The sequence below is a fragment of the Anopheles cruzii genome, chromosome X (assembly GCF_943734635.1).
Source record: "Anopheles cruzii chromosome X, idAnoCruzAS_RS32_06, whole genome shotgun sequence".
NCBI classification, from domain to species: domain Eukaryota; kingdom Metazoa; phylum Arthropoda; class Insecta; order Diptera; family Culicidae; genus Anopheles; species Anopheles cruzii.
Genome location: NC_069143.1, coordinates 10,102,351 through 10,119,643, shown reverse-complemented (window position 1 = coordinate 10,119,643; position 17,293 = coordinate 10,102,351). Strand labels below are relative to the sequence as shown.

The 17,293-nt window shown below is 47.9% G+C and overlaps 2 protein-coding genes across 2 annotated transcripts; one reads left to right on the top strand and one right to left on the bottom strand.

The window, feature by feature from the left end:
• The first annotated feature begins 730 nt into the window (after positions 1-730).
• LOC128270708 (zinc finger protein-like 1 homolog) lies at positions 731-2,082 on the top strand. Its single transcript, XM_053008125.1, has 5 exons — positions 731-925; positions 991-1,102; positions 1,166-1,359; positions 1,417-1,618; positions 1,701-2,082. Exons 1-5 carry the CDS (start codon positions 824-826, stop codon positions 1,991-1,993), a joined length of 903 nt encoding a protein of 300 aa, XP_052864085.1. The 5' UTR covers positions 731-823; the 3' UTR covers positions 1,994-2,082.
• A 266-nt stretch (positions 2,083-2,348) lies between these two features.
• On the bottom strand, positions 2,349-16,881 carry LOC128269546 (aminopeptidase N). Its single transcript, XM_053007012.1, has 10 exons — positions 16,761-16,881; positions 12,531-12,633; positions 8,555-8,714; positions 7,896-8,096; positions 6,680-6,828; positions 5,919-6,600; positions 5,640-5,836; positions 4,307-5,534; positions 4,062-4,205; positions 2,349-3,981 (listed from the first exon to the last, which is right to left on the bottom strand). Exons 2-10 carry the CDS (start codon positions 12,574-12,576, stop codon positions 3,726-3,728), a joined length of 3,063 nt encoding a protein of 1,020 aa, XP_052862972.1. The 5' UTR covers positions 12,577-12,633; positions 16,761-16,881; the 3' UTR covers positions 2,349-3,725.
• Between the last annotated feature and the right edge of the window lie 412 nt (positions 16,882-17,293).

The following is a 17,293-nucleotide window of genomic DNA, read 5'->3' as shown; positions in this document are numbered from 1 at the left end:
CGCCTAGACAGGATTTTTTACCACGCTGCAAACTCACCGATCTTCGACACGAGCCGGGTAACTACGTCATGAAGTTTGTACATGGCTAGCTGCGATGGGTGAAAGACAAAAGGGTTCACAGAAACTAACGGTGTTGTATGCTTCTATGTTGCATGCGGTGTTGTATGCTTCTTCTGTACCAGAACGGAATGATAAATTGGTTTGATGTGTTAAATAACTTGAGATAGCACTTCAGTAATGATACAAATGATGCTGCGAAATCCTCGTGCCCGTAGTAAAGAGCGTATCCTCTTGCGAATCCTATTTCCTACCCGTTCCATTATTATTCTCGTCATCTTATTGGTCTAATTCAGCTTCGTTCATGGGTTGTAAACCAATCGAGTTGCGAGTTCTTTAGACAGCTGAAACCTAAAGACAGTTGCCTGCAAACACCGCCGCATCTCGTCTACATAAGGTCCGAGCGAGCTAAAGTAATTAAACGTTGATTAAGTATTTAAACAACTCAACACAAACAGACGCGTTATTCTTTGGCGCAACCCTCATTTTCAAATAGAGTGGATGCTGACAGCCATCGCCACGCAGTTCTGTTCATGATGGCAAAGGTAGTTGTTGACACTTTTTGCATTACACTTTTTCATTATTTCAACTGCCCCGAACAGCTATCGCTTGGGATTTATGTACGTGAGCTTCGGTGGTGCTGGTAGGCAACTGACTTTATTAGGCACGACAGCGACAAGACGTGGCCGCCCGAAGCAAATCTTAGCCAATCTTGGCCATTTGCAAAGATTCCGCACCACAATTTCAGCGAAATACATCGCGCAATATGGGTCTTTGCAAATGTCCCAAGAGGCAGATTACGACCCAGTTTTGCTTCGAACATCGGGTGAACGTCTGCGAAAACTGCATGGTGGTGAATCATACGACGGTAGGTTACTGTGGCTCTATACGGAAGGCGTTGCTACTTATTTTTGATCTACTTTCTCTTACCAGTGCACGGTGCAATCGTACATTCAATGGTTGAAGGACAGCGACTTTGATTCCAATTGTACCCTGTGCGGAAGCCTCCGTACTAGTGACGATTGCGTTCGACTTATATGCTATCGTACGTACACACTCCCGGCAGGCACACTTTTTTTTTACAGTTCGTTTTGCTGTTCTGTTCCAGATGTGTTTCATTGGAAATGTCTCAACGCTCGACAACAACTTTTACCAGTGAATACAGCTCCCGGTGGACACACTTGCCCAATTTGCAGCGAATCTATTTTTCCACCCGCGAACCTAGTGTCACCGGTGGCTGACGTGTTGAGAGTGCGGCTTGGGCAGGCAAACTGGGGTCGAAACGAGCTAGGACTGCCTTTGGTAGGTAAACAACGGGTAGAGATCTTTTACAGTGTAAAATGTTTTGCTTCGTTATAGCTACACAGTGAGCGAATCATTGGCCCCAGCTCCAGTGAAATGTCATCGAACTCAGGCACAGCTTTGGCATCCAACGGAGCTACCTTGTACGGAAATTCATCCCAGAACAGAACATTGCATACCACTAGTTCATCTCTAGTTAACAAGGAACGCCCAGAAACTCCACATTTAATAGTAAACCTCGATCCTTGCGCGAACGTCGGTAAGTCGGCTGATCGTCAAATCACGTACGAATGGTAACTCGTAAAAATGCTAACAAGGTTGTTGTTTTATCACTGTTGCAGCAAACAGTCGCCGGACGACTTTGCTATCACGAGAAGCACCGATCGGCGGTTCGGATCGCGATGACAATAAGTACAAGCGTCGAACACCACAGGAAATCTTCTCGCGGTGGTCGCGCCGGTTGTACGCACCGTCCGTGAAACCGATGTGGCGTAAGACATGGTTCCTCGTCGTAACCGGACTACTAGGCTTTGTGTGTATCGTCTATGTTATGGACACGTTGGCTCGAAGCGATGCCGGCGAAGGGTTTGGCGGTTTCATCCCGAATCGTAATCTACCGCATGCCGAAGAGTGATAGTAATGCTGTGTGTTTTTCGGAAAACATTCGATCATGTGCAATTTATGTTACAGTTTTATTGTTTTATGTGGTTCTTTTAAAATGAAGTGTGCCACTTTTGCTGTATAGACCACTTTTGCTGTAAGACAATATAAAAAAAAATGTTATCCCTGAGCCAGGCGTCGCAGTAGCAAACAAAAAAAGCTTATGAAAGTGCAATGTTTCGAAGATGTGGTTTGTGAAAAAGTGCAGTGAGAGTAACTAATGATCATTCCTTTTTGTATTCACCATTATGTTCCACTTCGTACTATATTTAGAAGTGTTAACAATATATGTAAACCACTTTTATGCAATTCCATCTCGCAACGTGTGCTTTATGTATACTTTTCCATTTCGTTTTAGTTTGTTTTACTTTTCACCACAGAGTTAAGAGTGATAGGAGAAACATTTATTGCTGCGTCCACAAAACACCTCACCATCAATCAACCTTTGATTATTCCTGCAATGTGCATCAATAAACTGTCCATTTAATCAACGTAATCCCTAAACGCAAAGGCATACGGTATATCATTTTCGTCCATTTATTGGCGTAAAAGGCAGCTGCTTTTGGTATACAATTTTGCTTCACACTCCTGACAATCAATGTTTTATCAACAGTTCCGTTTTTAAATGTACATGAAAACTATAACCGAATGTACTTGTGCTTACTGTTACAGTAATTTCAGGCCGCAGCATGCCTTCAAGGATTTCAACGTTTTTAGTACTACGTTCAAATCAACGTTTTTAGTATTATTAGAAGTTTTTACTCTTAACTCTAGCCAGTTTAAATGCAATATAATGGCCAAATCAATTACAAATACGCGAAAACGGTCGCAATAAATACTGAGCATCTTATAAAGTTTTTACCAAAAATGAAAGGCACCAAGCCAGGCAGATTTTGTTTCCTCGAACAGAACGCACGACCTTCTTTGGAATTATTTTATCAACAGTGCTACTGTAAGACCCTGCTGTCCTACTCCCGCTGTCCACTTTTCGAATTGCTTGGCATTCACTTGTATGTTTGTGATTTAAAACCATGTGAAAAACCTATTTTACCTTAAAACTGCACAGCCTATGAACGAAGTTTGTTTCTCGCTCTCTCGCCGTCTTTTAACTCCAAATTAATGGGTTTTACTATGAATCACCTTATGAAATCTATACCAAATGTGAAACACCATTTTCACAGAGTTCTTTGTTTTTGGCAATCTTCGCTGCGGAACGATATTTAAATATTGTTTTTTATCCTTAGCTTTTTTGACAATCCTACTTGTGCAAGCCTTAGTCGCAGAAGCACCAGGTACCCACATGATTCTTGTTTTATTTAGGCATTTTCCTGATAAACACCATGCATTTCGCAGCATTTTTAGGCTAGACACCATGATATGCACCCCAAATTGAACTCAATTTTCTTGTATTTTAAATGCGAGGTAAAATAGCCGAACTGACTCCGTCTGTAGCGATAACTTAATTCTTTTTGTTTTTTTTTTGTTTCAATGCAACCCTATCACAGGACCCCTTCTATCGGGCTGCTTTATAAATTTTAATTTACTTGCTAACTTTTAGTTTTTATCCACGATAAGTAGTAAGTTCACGCTATCTAAAGGTTTATCTCAAGCAACGCTACATATAGTAAAAGACGCGCCGGATCGACTTCAGCAGTCACAGTATCGTAGCGCGATGTTCAAATTTTGATTAGGATCGTTCCATCGCGCTAATACACATTGATGTGCAGATCTTCGATCAATTGTTCAAGGAATTGTTGCAACTGGTAGTACGAGCGCGATCGCCAGTAGATGTTGTTGAGAATCTGCTCCTTCGCCAACCGAATTGACTGCTCGATAGCCGGCAACCCAAGGCGACGCGCTCGGTGTGCGAACCGATCAAACTGTTCCTTGTGGTGCGGTTTGTTCATAAGCAGCGCCGCCGAATCGATCATTTTTGCCAATGTAGAAAATCCATCACCGTAACTAGCGAGAAACAGCGACACAATGAACCAATAAATGCATAATGTAAAGCGTGCTGCTGAGTCAACACTGACGGTACTTACTAATCGTTGATGTGTTCAATGTTTTCGTAGAGGAAGTTAAAAGCAATCTCAGTGCCAACGTAGTTAGTGGCTACGGATTGAAATGCGCGGACGCCGTCCTGTTTCAGAATCCCCGATGTTGGGCTGATCGTCATGTTGAGATACCTAAAACATGGCATAGTTTGTACAAAGTAAATTAGCGGATGATTCTACATAGCATGCCACACCAAATCTTTTCTTTTGCATAAAGCTATAATATTACTCACTTGGAAAGGAGCCACGGTTTCAAAGTACAACCCAGTGCATTTAGTATGAGTTCCTTTTCGGAAGCACTATCCGTTTCTTGGTAGCGCTCGAACGCAAAGTTCCATTCCGGCACACCACCATCGCGCAACGATGTGCAGTAGATAATTTCCTTCAAATTCGGCGGGATGCGGTTATCGCGAAAGTCTGTCATCCAGCTGCGGAAGAGCGTTTGGGCCTGCATCGAGCACTTGTCCATGCCGTACAAGCAAGCAAGACCTACCACTCGCTCGCGGTGTGTCATTTCAATGTGACTGTCGTTTGGTCGGTCATCGAATCCGAACTCGTCGAAAGCACGCCTCAACGTGGATCGCATCACCGCTAGATACGTTTCATACGCTGGTTCACGGGCCAACATGTAGTTTATGTAGACGAGCGAACGGGTGAGCGCTGCCCATGCCGGAACATCGTGAGGGTTCTGCGTCACAATCAGGATCAGTGTGAGCGGTATGTCGTACTGGATAAACTCAGCCCGTGCCAACTGGAAGGCGTCGTCGACGAGTTGCATGCGCGTTAGCGGTGGCAGCTTCAGGAAGTTGTTGGTCAACTTCTTCCACGAAGCGTAATCGTAGTTCACCCTATAGTACCCAGTACGGTCAACGTTGGCGTACAAGTATTCGTACGCTTCGGCTTCCACCGTAAACGAAATCGTCTCGTTGTCATACGGGATCCAGTGCATGATCGGACTGTTGTGCTCCTGTGATTCGATGACCAAAGTGAGCGGTACGTACCAACGTGTCGAGTCACTGTGTGCACGCGACGGCAAAAGGTAGCGTTGCTGGGACACCAACAATTCCGTACCATTCCGCTCAATCGTAATAACGGGATAGCCCGGCTGTAACGTCCACGTTTCCATGATTTGTTTTACGTCCAGCGTGGCCGGCAGCGTGCCCGCGCGATGCCCGTGAACCGTAAGAATTTGCCACAGATCGTCCTGCTCGGCGTTATCAAACTGGTACATGAGGAGATACTCGTTGATCCCGAGCTTGAATGCAAAACCACCGAGAAAGCTGTCCATCATGCGGACTATCGCTGCACCTTTGCTGTACGAAATTGGATCGAATATACGGCGAATGTCGGAAGCGGTGTCAACCGGAAACGAGATCTGATGTGAGTTGCGGTCCGAGTCTTTCTCGAATGCCTCCTGCAGCTCTTTCTGCGCAAACGATTCGAACATATGCCATTGCTTTTCTACCTATAAGGAAAAGGACAGGAACAAAACAAACAAAAACAGCAAGAATGTAGCACCCAACAACGACTCCGAAAAACGAAGCATTCCGGAATTCCTCAAGATACTTGCAGTGTTCAGACACATATAACTGAGGTAGGTCGCGAATCCTTCTTTCAGCCAAAGATCATTCCACCAGTGAGGAGTCACAAGGTTGCCGAACCATTGATGAACCAGCTCGTGTGCCACGACCGACGCAACGGCTTCCTTATGCTTTGCTGACGAACTACGGTTGCTGTCCTCCGGTACGAGCAAAGCCGATTCCCTGAATGTAAACGCAACCACCAATCGCATCAGCAATCAATCGGAACACTCTGCGTACTACTACACTGGGAGGCGCGACTTACCTAAACATAATCAAACCCCAATTTTCCATGGCACGGAAACCAAAGTCTGGCACCGCCACCAAATCGAGTTTTCTCAGATGGTACGGCATGCCAAAGTACTCTTCGAGAAACGGCAGGATCCGCATCGTCAAACTGTATGCGTAGTTCGTCTGGTGGCGTACCTCGGATCGCGTCCACACGTTCACCACCGGACGAAAGCCCTCCGAATGCTGGGCCAGCTCGAGGTTGGACGTGATGAACGCGACTAGATAGGTAGACATACGGGGCGACACTTCGAAGTCATCCTGCACGTACCCAGGCCGCACATCATCGGTCCGTTTGATTCTCGCCATGTTGGACAGTGTCATAAAGTGATCACTTGGGTGGACGATCGAAATAGCAAACGTGGCCTTCTTGTTGGGGCTATCGAAACACGGAAATGCCCTCCGGGCGTCGATCGGCGAGAACTGTGTGCTAGCGAACCAGCTGCGACTGTTTCGTTCATCGGGGTCCGCGAAATAACCACGATAGAAACCCTGCAACGTATCGCTGAGCCGACTTTCGAACGTGAGCTCTAGCGTGAGGTTAAGCTTTTCCGGCCGTTTCACGAACGTTCCATCGCCCAAGTCAATTATGTATGACGCATTGTTGCTGGTGTAGTATTGCTGAGAGACCATACTTGCCCGGTCAACACTGCTGTACACTGCGATGATCATAGGAAGAAAATGGTTATACTTGATTGTGCACTACAGTTATGTTAAGCTTTGAATAATATGACGTACCTTGGCACGATACGATCCGAATGTCGGTAGTGTCCAGCACAATCAGCGGAACCATCCGAGTTCGCGGCACCGCCTTCGGGTTCAGCGAAACATCGATCCATACCGTACCGTTGTTGGTGGATCGTTCGAAATTCGGTTCAATGATCAATCTAATTTAAAGTAAATATCAGTATTATACCGAATTGCTTACGGTTGCTGATCAGAAATAGTGAATGATGGGTCTTGAAGTTTGGCGTTTGATGTTTTTAATGCCGCGAAATGAATCTTACTAGGCTTGGACAATTGACCCAAATTGACTCGTCCTAGGCTGCAATCGTTCGAACATATCACGGAACCGAACATCCCTCACTAGAACCAGCGAATGAATACGTGCTATTCGTCCTACTTATTTTTAGTCATCCTACACCACATTTAACCATTCGTGTCTTGATATTTACAGCCTGTCCCGACAGTGATGTGCTCTGATGTATCCCGCCGCTTTATTTCGAAAATATCTTATCATATGTATTCCTGCATCGCCATCCACCGTCGTTTATCGATATTTACGTCCGGCGGCTTCTCCATGTCAGTTGTGGCACACACGTAGGCGTAACTAAAAGCAATCGTTCCATCTCCTATCTGCTTTCTATTCGGTTTGGTCAAACATAAGAAAACAACTTTTGAACACCGTTGTGGGGAGGTGGCGCAAACGTACACGCAAGACCTCAACCAGCACAACGGTAATTGAGCATTGAATCGGCATCCGATAATACGCAACAGCAGCCCAGCATGTAGAGGCACACATGAGCTACCAAAGTACAAATACACAAATTTAGGGCCGGTATTATTAGACCCCGTTTCTCGCCGACGCCGGGCTGATTGTTTGGTTACTGACTTATGCCGTGTAGCTTTTTGTTTATGCTTCTGTATTGCCCGATTCACACAAGATCAATCCATTTAGGACGTCCTCTCGATCTCGCGATCGTCTTACCCCGATGTTATGCTGCTGAACAGTCTGAATGTATTTTTTTAGTCTACTGTTGTGCAATAAAACAATAATACATATTCCAGACACATGATACACACACCTTGTACATCTTGCGTAAGGACGGTTTACCCGTATTTCTTCATTTTTCAGACATGATTACCCACGCCTCGGATCAATTCGTCACAGTACCATCTTTTGTTGTTATACTTTCTGCCATAGTAGTTTGCTGGTCCGACGCTCTGAACTTACTTGTAATGCTGGGGCAGCCATCCGTTGGCCCGAGAAATACGATCTTGCTTGACGACGCCGTGATCGACGCCGTTAGCTTCCTCCTCGGAGAAATAGTCTTCCTCGTCCAGATTCACATCTTTCGTACTCTGATATCCCGCCGTATTAAGACGAGTATCGGAGGGGACACGAACTCTTGTGTCTTGTAGCCGGCAGTGTTTACTAGGGCGCGTTGAAAAGGGGTTAGAAATTATAATTATGATACAGATTATTATTATGACAGAATATGTTGATGATGAAATTACTTTTTGAATCTTAATCTGTGTATAGTAAGTTGTAAGAAAACTACTATTCTACACATTAAAATCTACTACATACTTCTGGTGCTATTCAAGCCATCTTGTTGTGAACACATGGATGTGCACGGTTTCGATAAGAATGGCATTAGTGTCGGGCAATTGCGATACTTGTGTTATGTAACATCAAATAAAGACTTCCTAACTTTATCTGCGCCACCTTCGACCTTCTGCAGCACACACACTTACTTCACATCATAAACTAAAGCTAAACTAACTAAATTAAATTAATTTAACGACACCACCAACATGATGGCTTATCATCAATTGCAATTTGAACCTTTGTACTTTATAGCAGATAGTAACGATAGCAATGGCGCTTACGTATCTGCATGCAGCAGTAGCACCAACAGCGTAACAGTGGACAAGAACAGTAGCACGATGAGTCCAATCAAGCAGCCGATGACGATATTTGAGCAGAACCTTCCTCGCTCCGGGTTGTTGATGATGTATTTCTGGCCATTTCTAGACTTAAGCAGGCCACCTAAAAAAAAATCAAAGAACCTAAGATAGTTTATCAAATTTTAGGATGCTTCCCGCTCGGCCATTATTCACATCATTCTCAAATCTGCTCAAACAGCACTTCAGAGTGATTGTGAGAGGCAATTTCACAAAACCATCCGTTGCAGAGCTTCCTCATTTGAGAAAGGCATTTAACTCGTGTGACTTTTTCCTATGAATTAAATGAATTGTTAATACGGCTGTTTAATGTTACATCTTGATAGATGAGGCAAAAGATAAACGCAAACCCGTAACTGTAACATCCACAACACAGCCACATTACATCGTTGGCTTCTCTGGCGCTTCAGTTTACTGGCCCCTGTTTGATCAACTGTTGATAATCGAGACTATTCTCCGCTCTGGGTCGGATGCGCGCAAACATTCATCATCTTTTGGATGGTTGTCACTCAAACATCCGCGTGTCTCCACCGCAATCAAGATATCCACCGCGATAAGCGTTGGTAACGCCGTGTAATAATGGTGAGCCCAAGATGGATCACAACGTACGAGCAAAGGAGGGTGTATTCTTGGAGCATGTTTACCGAAGATGAGTCGTGCGTAGCGTATCATCCGTCGCGAAGTAAAGCAAATTAAGTGCACCATCGAGCATGATCTCATCACCTCTCGTGGTTGCCATTTTTCATCACATTGAACCCAATTATCTGCCGCCAAAAGAATGTGCCGGAAACGCTCGTGTTTGTCCAAGTCGCTCTCATCGTGCGGTTGACCGACCGACCGCGATTCGGTTCATCAGTGATCGATCCTTATTTTGTTAGTGCACTTTGACGGCATGGATGGATTCTGCCCTTGATTAGGTCCAGTTGTTTCCGGGCCCGTCGCTCCGCCGCACGAAAGGTTCGGTCGGTCGGTTTTATGGTTTTGCTGCGCTTTCGCGAACTCGTCACCAATCGGAAAGTTTGCACGGCGAAATACCAGCGGGTATATCGGACCACAGCCGCATGGAGTGCGCATGATTCGATGGTTAAGTCTTCGGAAGTCGGATCGGATCTGAAAAATCATTGCTCATCGCCAAACAATCGTTGTTCTTCATACGACTCTGCCCGCTTTAACAATAGTAAATCATAATAACAATCATCAATTGCCGCCTGCTGTCGATGTCGTGAAATCTTGAAGATATCTATCTATTAGTAATGATGTCCACTTCTGAGAGGCACTCCAACTATGCGCGCGGGTGGGCCTGGGCAATAAGGACCGAAGGCAAGTAACGTATTTCAGCAAGCCTGGGGCCCGCCACACTCAGCGCTCTCTATAATCACTCGCTATCAGTTGTATCTGACTCATATAGTAGGTTGTATAATCGAGCTGTGTTCTAGACGCCACGAAGCAAGCCGAAAAGACGTCACCATCGACCGGTACTTGGCGATAACTGAGGACAGTCGGATTGTATCTGTTGATCAAAAACAACATCTAAACCCTTCGTCGGGAGGATGTCGGGGTTCAGGCAATTCGATGAACGATTTAAACAATGTTCGGTGTCGTCGGGGTGACTAAATAAAAATCACAACACACTCGTCAACTGTGTAGAATTTGGTTTTAGTTGACGCATACTGTAGTATACCCCCGCGATGGCTAAGGGTGATGTCACTTCACCGGCTAAGTAGACCCGTGGACTCACCCTGACTGTGAGGTGTAAAAATTGGATTCGGGCAGATGCGGACTGCGGATACTTGCGCCCCTAACCACAACCACACTCTTGAGTGGACGTGGACATCCTGTCTGGTCTGTCTCGCTCGCTCACGATTCCGGTGACTCACGTCGGGCGGCATACCGTCTTCGCCCAGAGCCTTGTTTCCCGGCTTGGCCACAGCGCAGCTACTAGCAAGCTCCGAGCCGATTGCTTCCAACCGTCGAAACAAACGTTAAACAAAGCACAAACACATTGAACAATTGAAAACACCGTTGGCTCGCCCGTCGATCGCAGTTTCAGACGTCAGTTCGAAACGCCCTGACAGTGTGTCTTGAATCTTCATGCCTCTGGTACCCAGAGCACAGAGCTCTGCCCGCACTAATAATAATAAATAAAAAATCGCTTACTAGCAATATTAGTGTTAACCATGTGCAGCGACGCGCCAGCCAACTGGCGCGTCGGCCATGGCGAGACTCTCGGGACACCCGGACCGCTTTGGTTGAGTTGCGTCGACGGCCTAGCGCCACCAGCCACGGGGTGGGGGGGGCAGGTTGGCGGCCCTACCGATCGTACCGAACCGGATACCGAGCTGTGAACCGCGTCGCACTTGGTATTATTCACAAATAAAAAAGAGAATCACTCCCCAACATGCCGAAGATTCTAAATATATACACGGCAATGCACCGTGCGGGATGCGGATCATCACTATGGAATGAACCTGGCATACGTATTACCTATTTCATTCTTTTGCTCTGCCTCTCCCTACCACACACCCTTCCTTCGAGCAGGTTCGGTAGCTCGGTTCAGATGTGGAATTTAAAATGCTTGTAGCCGGTAGCCGGTAGCCGTGGTAGCGCCACGCCACGAGCAGGTGTAAACAACCCGGCCAAAAGCTGGACGAGAGAGAGTATAGTGGCCAAGGACCAGAAGGGTACAAGCGACGCGATCTTGGGCCTATAGTGGGCCGTTCAGGGCGCCGGGCGCAGCGCACGCCGTTGACATCATCGGACAATTTTTCAGTTGAGCCCCCTGGTTGCGCAGCATCGCCTGTGTGGTGTGTGGGAGGTGTTGCGGTCGATGCGTCCGGACCACCACCGCCACCACGCATTCGCATACGTATCGTTGCGCGGAGTGCGCGCGATGCATATTTAATTTGAGCGTGAGCATCGAATAAAAAGCCTTGGCCCAGAGCTGTTTAACTAATGCATGCTCGCCGCCGCCGCCGAAGGGATTGGTCATAATTGGCGGAACTGGAGACTCTGGACATTGTCTGCAACATTGCTTGCTGTAAAAAGGGCACCGCAAAGAGCTGTGGTACCAATTAATCGATCGCGTCAGTTCAGAAGCACCACCACCACTTGACTGCAAACAACATGAGGTTGTGTGATAATACGAGCACAGATAAGCGGGATAGGAAGAGCATATCAAAATAGTAAAGGCACGCGGTAGAACGGTAGTTTTGCGGCAGTTGGCGGCCCCTGGACAGAGTGCATCGCTGACGCGTGAACCCCGTGGTCCCCGTGGTACGTAACCCAGCCCCCGATTGATTGGGTGCGAGGAAAGCGAGAGATATTAATCATCGCACCACTTGTGGCAGCATTAGCCCGGCGTGCCCGGCTGTGGGCCGGATGCAGGCGGCGTCACTGGCGTGCCCATTGATTGATCCCGATAAATAATTTGAAATTGATCTTAATGAAGTGAAAGTTGGCCGCGGTTGGGGAAGTGGACCAGGCAGTCAGGACGCTTTTTACCACAGGATGGATATTTAATGCCGAGCAGTAAAGAAAGACGCAAATCGTTCGCCTTGCCTTGCCGACTCGACTCGATTTCTTCGAACTGTGAAGAGCGAGTGTCCGATGATGATGTTACGTTACTCGATAACGCGTCCATTATTCTGGACAAATGCGCCTTTTTTTCAACCTTTCTCGGTTCGACCGACTGCTAGAAACAGTAGTACGAGTTGTGTTGACAGCTGTGTGAAAATATTACCATCACCTTTCCTGGTTTTTACTGACCAAAAGAAACAAAACCCTATGCCCCGCTAAGGTTGTCAACTCAAAGTTCAAATCAATCAGAAGACCAGTGAAAAATCTACCCGAATCGACGAGCAGGATGCCCGACGCGAGCGGTAAGTATCGTGTGGCAACTTACCCTCGTTAATGTAGCCACCGGTGTCGGGTTCCAGGTTAGGTTTCATGGTTTTGCGGCGAAGATCCTGCAGGCGGAAGCAGCAAAGGAGCGTTTCACTCGTGAACTGGTATTGGAGAAAGAGAAAGAGAGAAAGAGAGAGGGTGCGTTAGAAAGCAACAAACAAATAATAAAACCAGCAAATTTTGCTGCCAGGTTGCTAAGCCGCTGAAATATTGTAAGCGAAACTAAGCACACCGTTGGCCGGTGAAACACCCCAAAAGGTGGGTCTAAAAATAAAAAGGTTCCATACAGAAAGTACTGCTAAATCCCGTTATGCTCGTATCGGTCCATCGGCACTGGTCCCGCCAAAGGCCCCGCCGAAAGAACAACAACTCCAGACATGTGCTGCATCCGATCTCCCATTCCAACACACGCGGGCTGGCGGTGTGTTAGGTCAGGCATTCGAGCGAAGTGGGCAGTAATGTTTTCCACGTGCTTTGACGGTTTAAACGCGCCTGAACGCGCCCGACACCCGAAGTACTCAGGAACAGGAAGTCGGCTCGGTACGAGGCTCATGTAGGTGGAATATTAAAGAAAATCGCTGAGATCATCGGCAGGCTGAAGGGTAAAAATAGATGTTGCAATGTCGCAGCAATCGCACCGCAAGAGGTAACACAGGTAACACCACCCAGGATATGCGGAAGCCATATCGAGAGTGCCCACCAGAGCGACGTCACTTCAAAGCCACCACCAACTATCATTCGCCTATCGCTCGCCACATCAGTACATCTACTTATCGTCACCGCCCTGGTCAGAGCCTGCCCTCCGTGGTAGTTGAGAGCGACAAGATTGTACCAGGTGTCCGGCCCACGATGTCTGCCGACCCCTCCACGGCACGGACATCGCTAGTATTGATGGCCGTCCGAAGTAGAACAGCCAGAACGGGTCAGAAGTTCCGAAAGTTGCATGTAATCAAACAATCGGCCCCAGACACCGGCCCCTAGACGAGCACCCCGAGACCCGAGCAGACGATGAGTTCGCGTGCCCCAGGCCCATCACCACCACCACCGAGTAAGGTCACGGCGTGTTACGAGATTGTGCTATTTAGTTTATGAGTTAGCATCACTTCGGGCGCCACATGACAGCAGGTAGCGCGACCTCGAAGGTAGCGCCTCGAATGAAGTACCGCCCGTGCCGCCCGTGCTTCACACATTTAGATGACTAGTGTTGACTCATATCTGCAACATAGTTTATTTTTACGGGGAGCACAACACCGTTGCTGCTAGCGATAAATCTCCTACGCCCAGATTCGCGCCCGATAAGCGACCAGCGACGAAGCGGAACAAACGAACCACACAGCAGTCGCCAGTCGTCGCCCGGCCGCCCGGCCCAGATAAACACAGACACGATTCTTCCATTTCGCGGTCACCACCGACGTATGTAAGTAAACCGTAAGACCCGATCGCCACAGCGAGGGGGGGCCACACTTCACATTGTTTGTCACGGAACAAATAGTTTCCCTTATCGTTCCCCATAACGTTCTCCAACTACTACAGCACGGTCGGACGGTTGATACTGCGCAGCCGGTGCGCGATAATTCGCGCCAATCGCCGGTCGGCCAGGCTGCGATGTTACCTGAGGATACTCCTGGTGGAAAAGGCCCACCCTGCCCGCGGAGGTGGTGGCGGCGGAGTTAGTGTGTAAATAGATGATAAGATGTGCCGCGGCGACGGCTAGGATAGTTTGCTAGGATGCTCCGGAAAGATTGGGTCGTCTGGGCAAACAAATGGTTTGCCCAGTGAGCCTCGGTATATGGCTAAGCTTGGGCACTCTTTGCGAGCCTTTAAAACTTCAAAAGGCGGACCAGCCAAAGTCATCCAACGGGAAGGTCGTGCTGTTGTCGTGGCTTAGGGCACGCGTGCAGTGACACAAATAGTTCCCAGGTGCGGACGGTGCGAGCCTGACTCGGTGACGTCACGTTTCTGGGCAGTCTAAAGATAGCTGGGCTGCCGCCCAACATCGACACCCACGACGAACGCCTTCCTGGCGAACGTCTGTGGAGAGCGCCATCGAACCATCGACCAATCAGCCTGCTGACGAATGATACTGCAACTGTCTGGCTCGAAGCGAACAGATCATTTGGCTGGCTTAGGCTGGCCAAATATGCTGAGCCGAACAACCGGATCACACACCACATGCGGTGTACGTGGTCTGATCAAATAGTTTTGCGACGTACGTATATCCTATTTTAGATTTTTTCAATATTGCTACACAATCAGTTACTTATGGTAAAAAGTTCGGCCATTTTGAGTAATCGGTTCATTTTTGACAGCTTGCTTTGCTTGGATAAGATTTAGCTTATCGACGATTTTTGTCTCTTCCAAAAAATGGATGGCAAAGAATCTTTATTAAATTTGGTGTGAAAAATGAAATTAAAAGCACGGACGCATTCACAATTTGTTCGGAGGGCCAAGAAGATGTGAACATCGCCAAGTTTGGTCGAATGTGAACAGTTTTGCTTGCAGTTTTCTTCGATTACAGGGCCATGGTGCATCAAAAGTTGTTGCCAAAGCATAGAACGGTCAATAAAGAATATTACCTGCACGTTATGCGCAATTTGTCCGAAGCAATCCGTCACAAATGCCCGGTTTTTGTGAGAAACCTAAAATTGGCTTTTGCGCTCCTCTGCTAACACATCGTGGTTTCTGCGCGAATTTTGGTCCAAAACAACAAAAATACGGACGTCAAAGCTAACGTATTCACCAGATCTGGCCCCCTGTAACGTTTTCTTGTTCACCAAACAGAAGAGCCCTATGAAAGGACGACGCCACGCTACAATTTAGGAGACTCGAAGGACGGCATCGAAGAAGGCGCGTATGATATCCGATGGAGATTATCGTGTAGGGACAAAATATATATTCACGAATAAACTAATAGTTTTTCAAAAAAAAAACCAAATGTCGCGAAAACTTTTGATCAGACCACGTATGCACACCGCTTGCCGGAGCGGGGGATCTACGTTGGAGATCTGCAAAACAAAACAGACCCACGCATTTTGGTTGCCCGGGGATCGGGGCGGGGAACCATATCACTTTGTTTGTCTTTACATAATTTTCCACAACGGGTTTCGTGTCCCGGACCACAATTTGTGACCGTCGCAGACTGGCAACTGCCAGGCAACTCGACGTCACGCCGGTATTTCACCACGCTCCAGAAGGAGTTGCAAATATGTGAAGGAAGTGTTCCTGTAACGAGAACTTGGGGCAACATTCATTCACAGACCCGGGCTGGGTGGTTGGCCCACAGCTCACACGCACGTGGTGCCCGTCGAACGCGTAGGCAAGGCGACTTCTCTGCTTTACCGCCTTTTCTCCGTTTTCGATGCTTCGTATAATGTGAATGCCCCGGGATTGTCGACTCCGAGCGACACTCCCGGTAAAAAAAAAAAAAAAAAACGTTAGACCTAAGGCTGTCCCGACATGGTGACTTTGGACGACAAAGTCGTATACCAATAATGAAACGCCATTTGCTTAGCCAAGATGCCAAATAGGATCAAACGGTTGACGGTTCTAGCAAAACCTTGCCGAGAGTTCCAGCAGATCTCCGAGTCACGCGAAGTCCTGGCCGAAGCGTGCGGGCGGGTTGATGCCAGAAAATTACCGGAAGGCCCCCCCGCCGGGACCCCGGGAACTCGCTTGGTGTGTATTGGACGGCTTGGTGTTTTGTGTGCCCGAGACAACGCGGTCTTGAGAGAGAGGTTGATAGAAGTGTGATTGAACGGATGATGCGTTCGTTGCACTGTGCAGCACTGAGAGCCCGGAGCCGGAGATCCCGGCGGGGGGGGGGGAGGGGAAAGCAGCCTTCACGAAAGTTTTGGGCCACAGCCCGAAAGGGTTTGACTAAGAACGTGAACACGCTCGAACGTGATGCTTCGGTCCGTCGGTTCTTGGGTCGGATGGGCGCAACGCTACAAAACGGTACCCGCGCACACAGCGGAACTACATTCATGTTAGAACTCTCAAGTGTTTCTTCTTCCGCCGACGGCCGACTGGTGGTGCTTCTTTTTCGACCCCATAAATCCTGCCACAATAATGAGGGCAAAGGAAAACTTGTTTAAAGACCGCACTGCACCGCGACCGCGGAAGGGAATGGTAGGGCACCAGGACTTGAAGGAACACGAACTCCGAACCTCTACACCGCACGCACATCCCGCCCCAAAACATCTACCTTGCCCCGGTACACTGCGCTCACCGGATCGGAAAATAAAGCCTTGCAATCGAAACAAACGGTTTTTCTCGCCCAACTCCCGGGGGCACAGCACGTCACACGCGACACTGGCAGGCGCACAGCCGCAGATCCTGGTACGCTCTGGTTGCGGTTTACCTAAGAACTGAGCGGCCCCGAGAGCCGCCGGCACCAGTTTATCAGCCCCGTCAGCCCCGTCGGAGTGGACCACGTGCGAGAAAGCGGAGAAAGATACATACAGCCCAGCGGGAGGCAAAGAGAAGAAAAGAAAGAAATAGAGAGCCACAAGCCCCACAGAGAGAGAGAGAGAGAGTAGCTCTCTGCCTGTGTGTGTAAATATGCACGATAGAATGCAAGAATCGAGCATACCGCTTACGGAGACAAAGGTGTGGACGTCCTGGCCACAGGCGCAGATCTCTATGCAGCGCGCGTGAGAGTTGGAGCTATTGATTTTGAAGCGATTGAAAGCAAGAAATTCGTTTAACAATCAATTTCACTTTTCCGATTAACGCTCGCGCACAGGATTCCAATGGAATTGG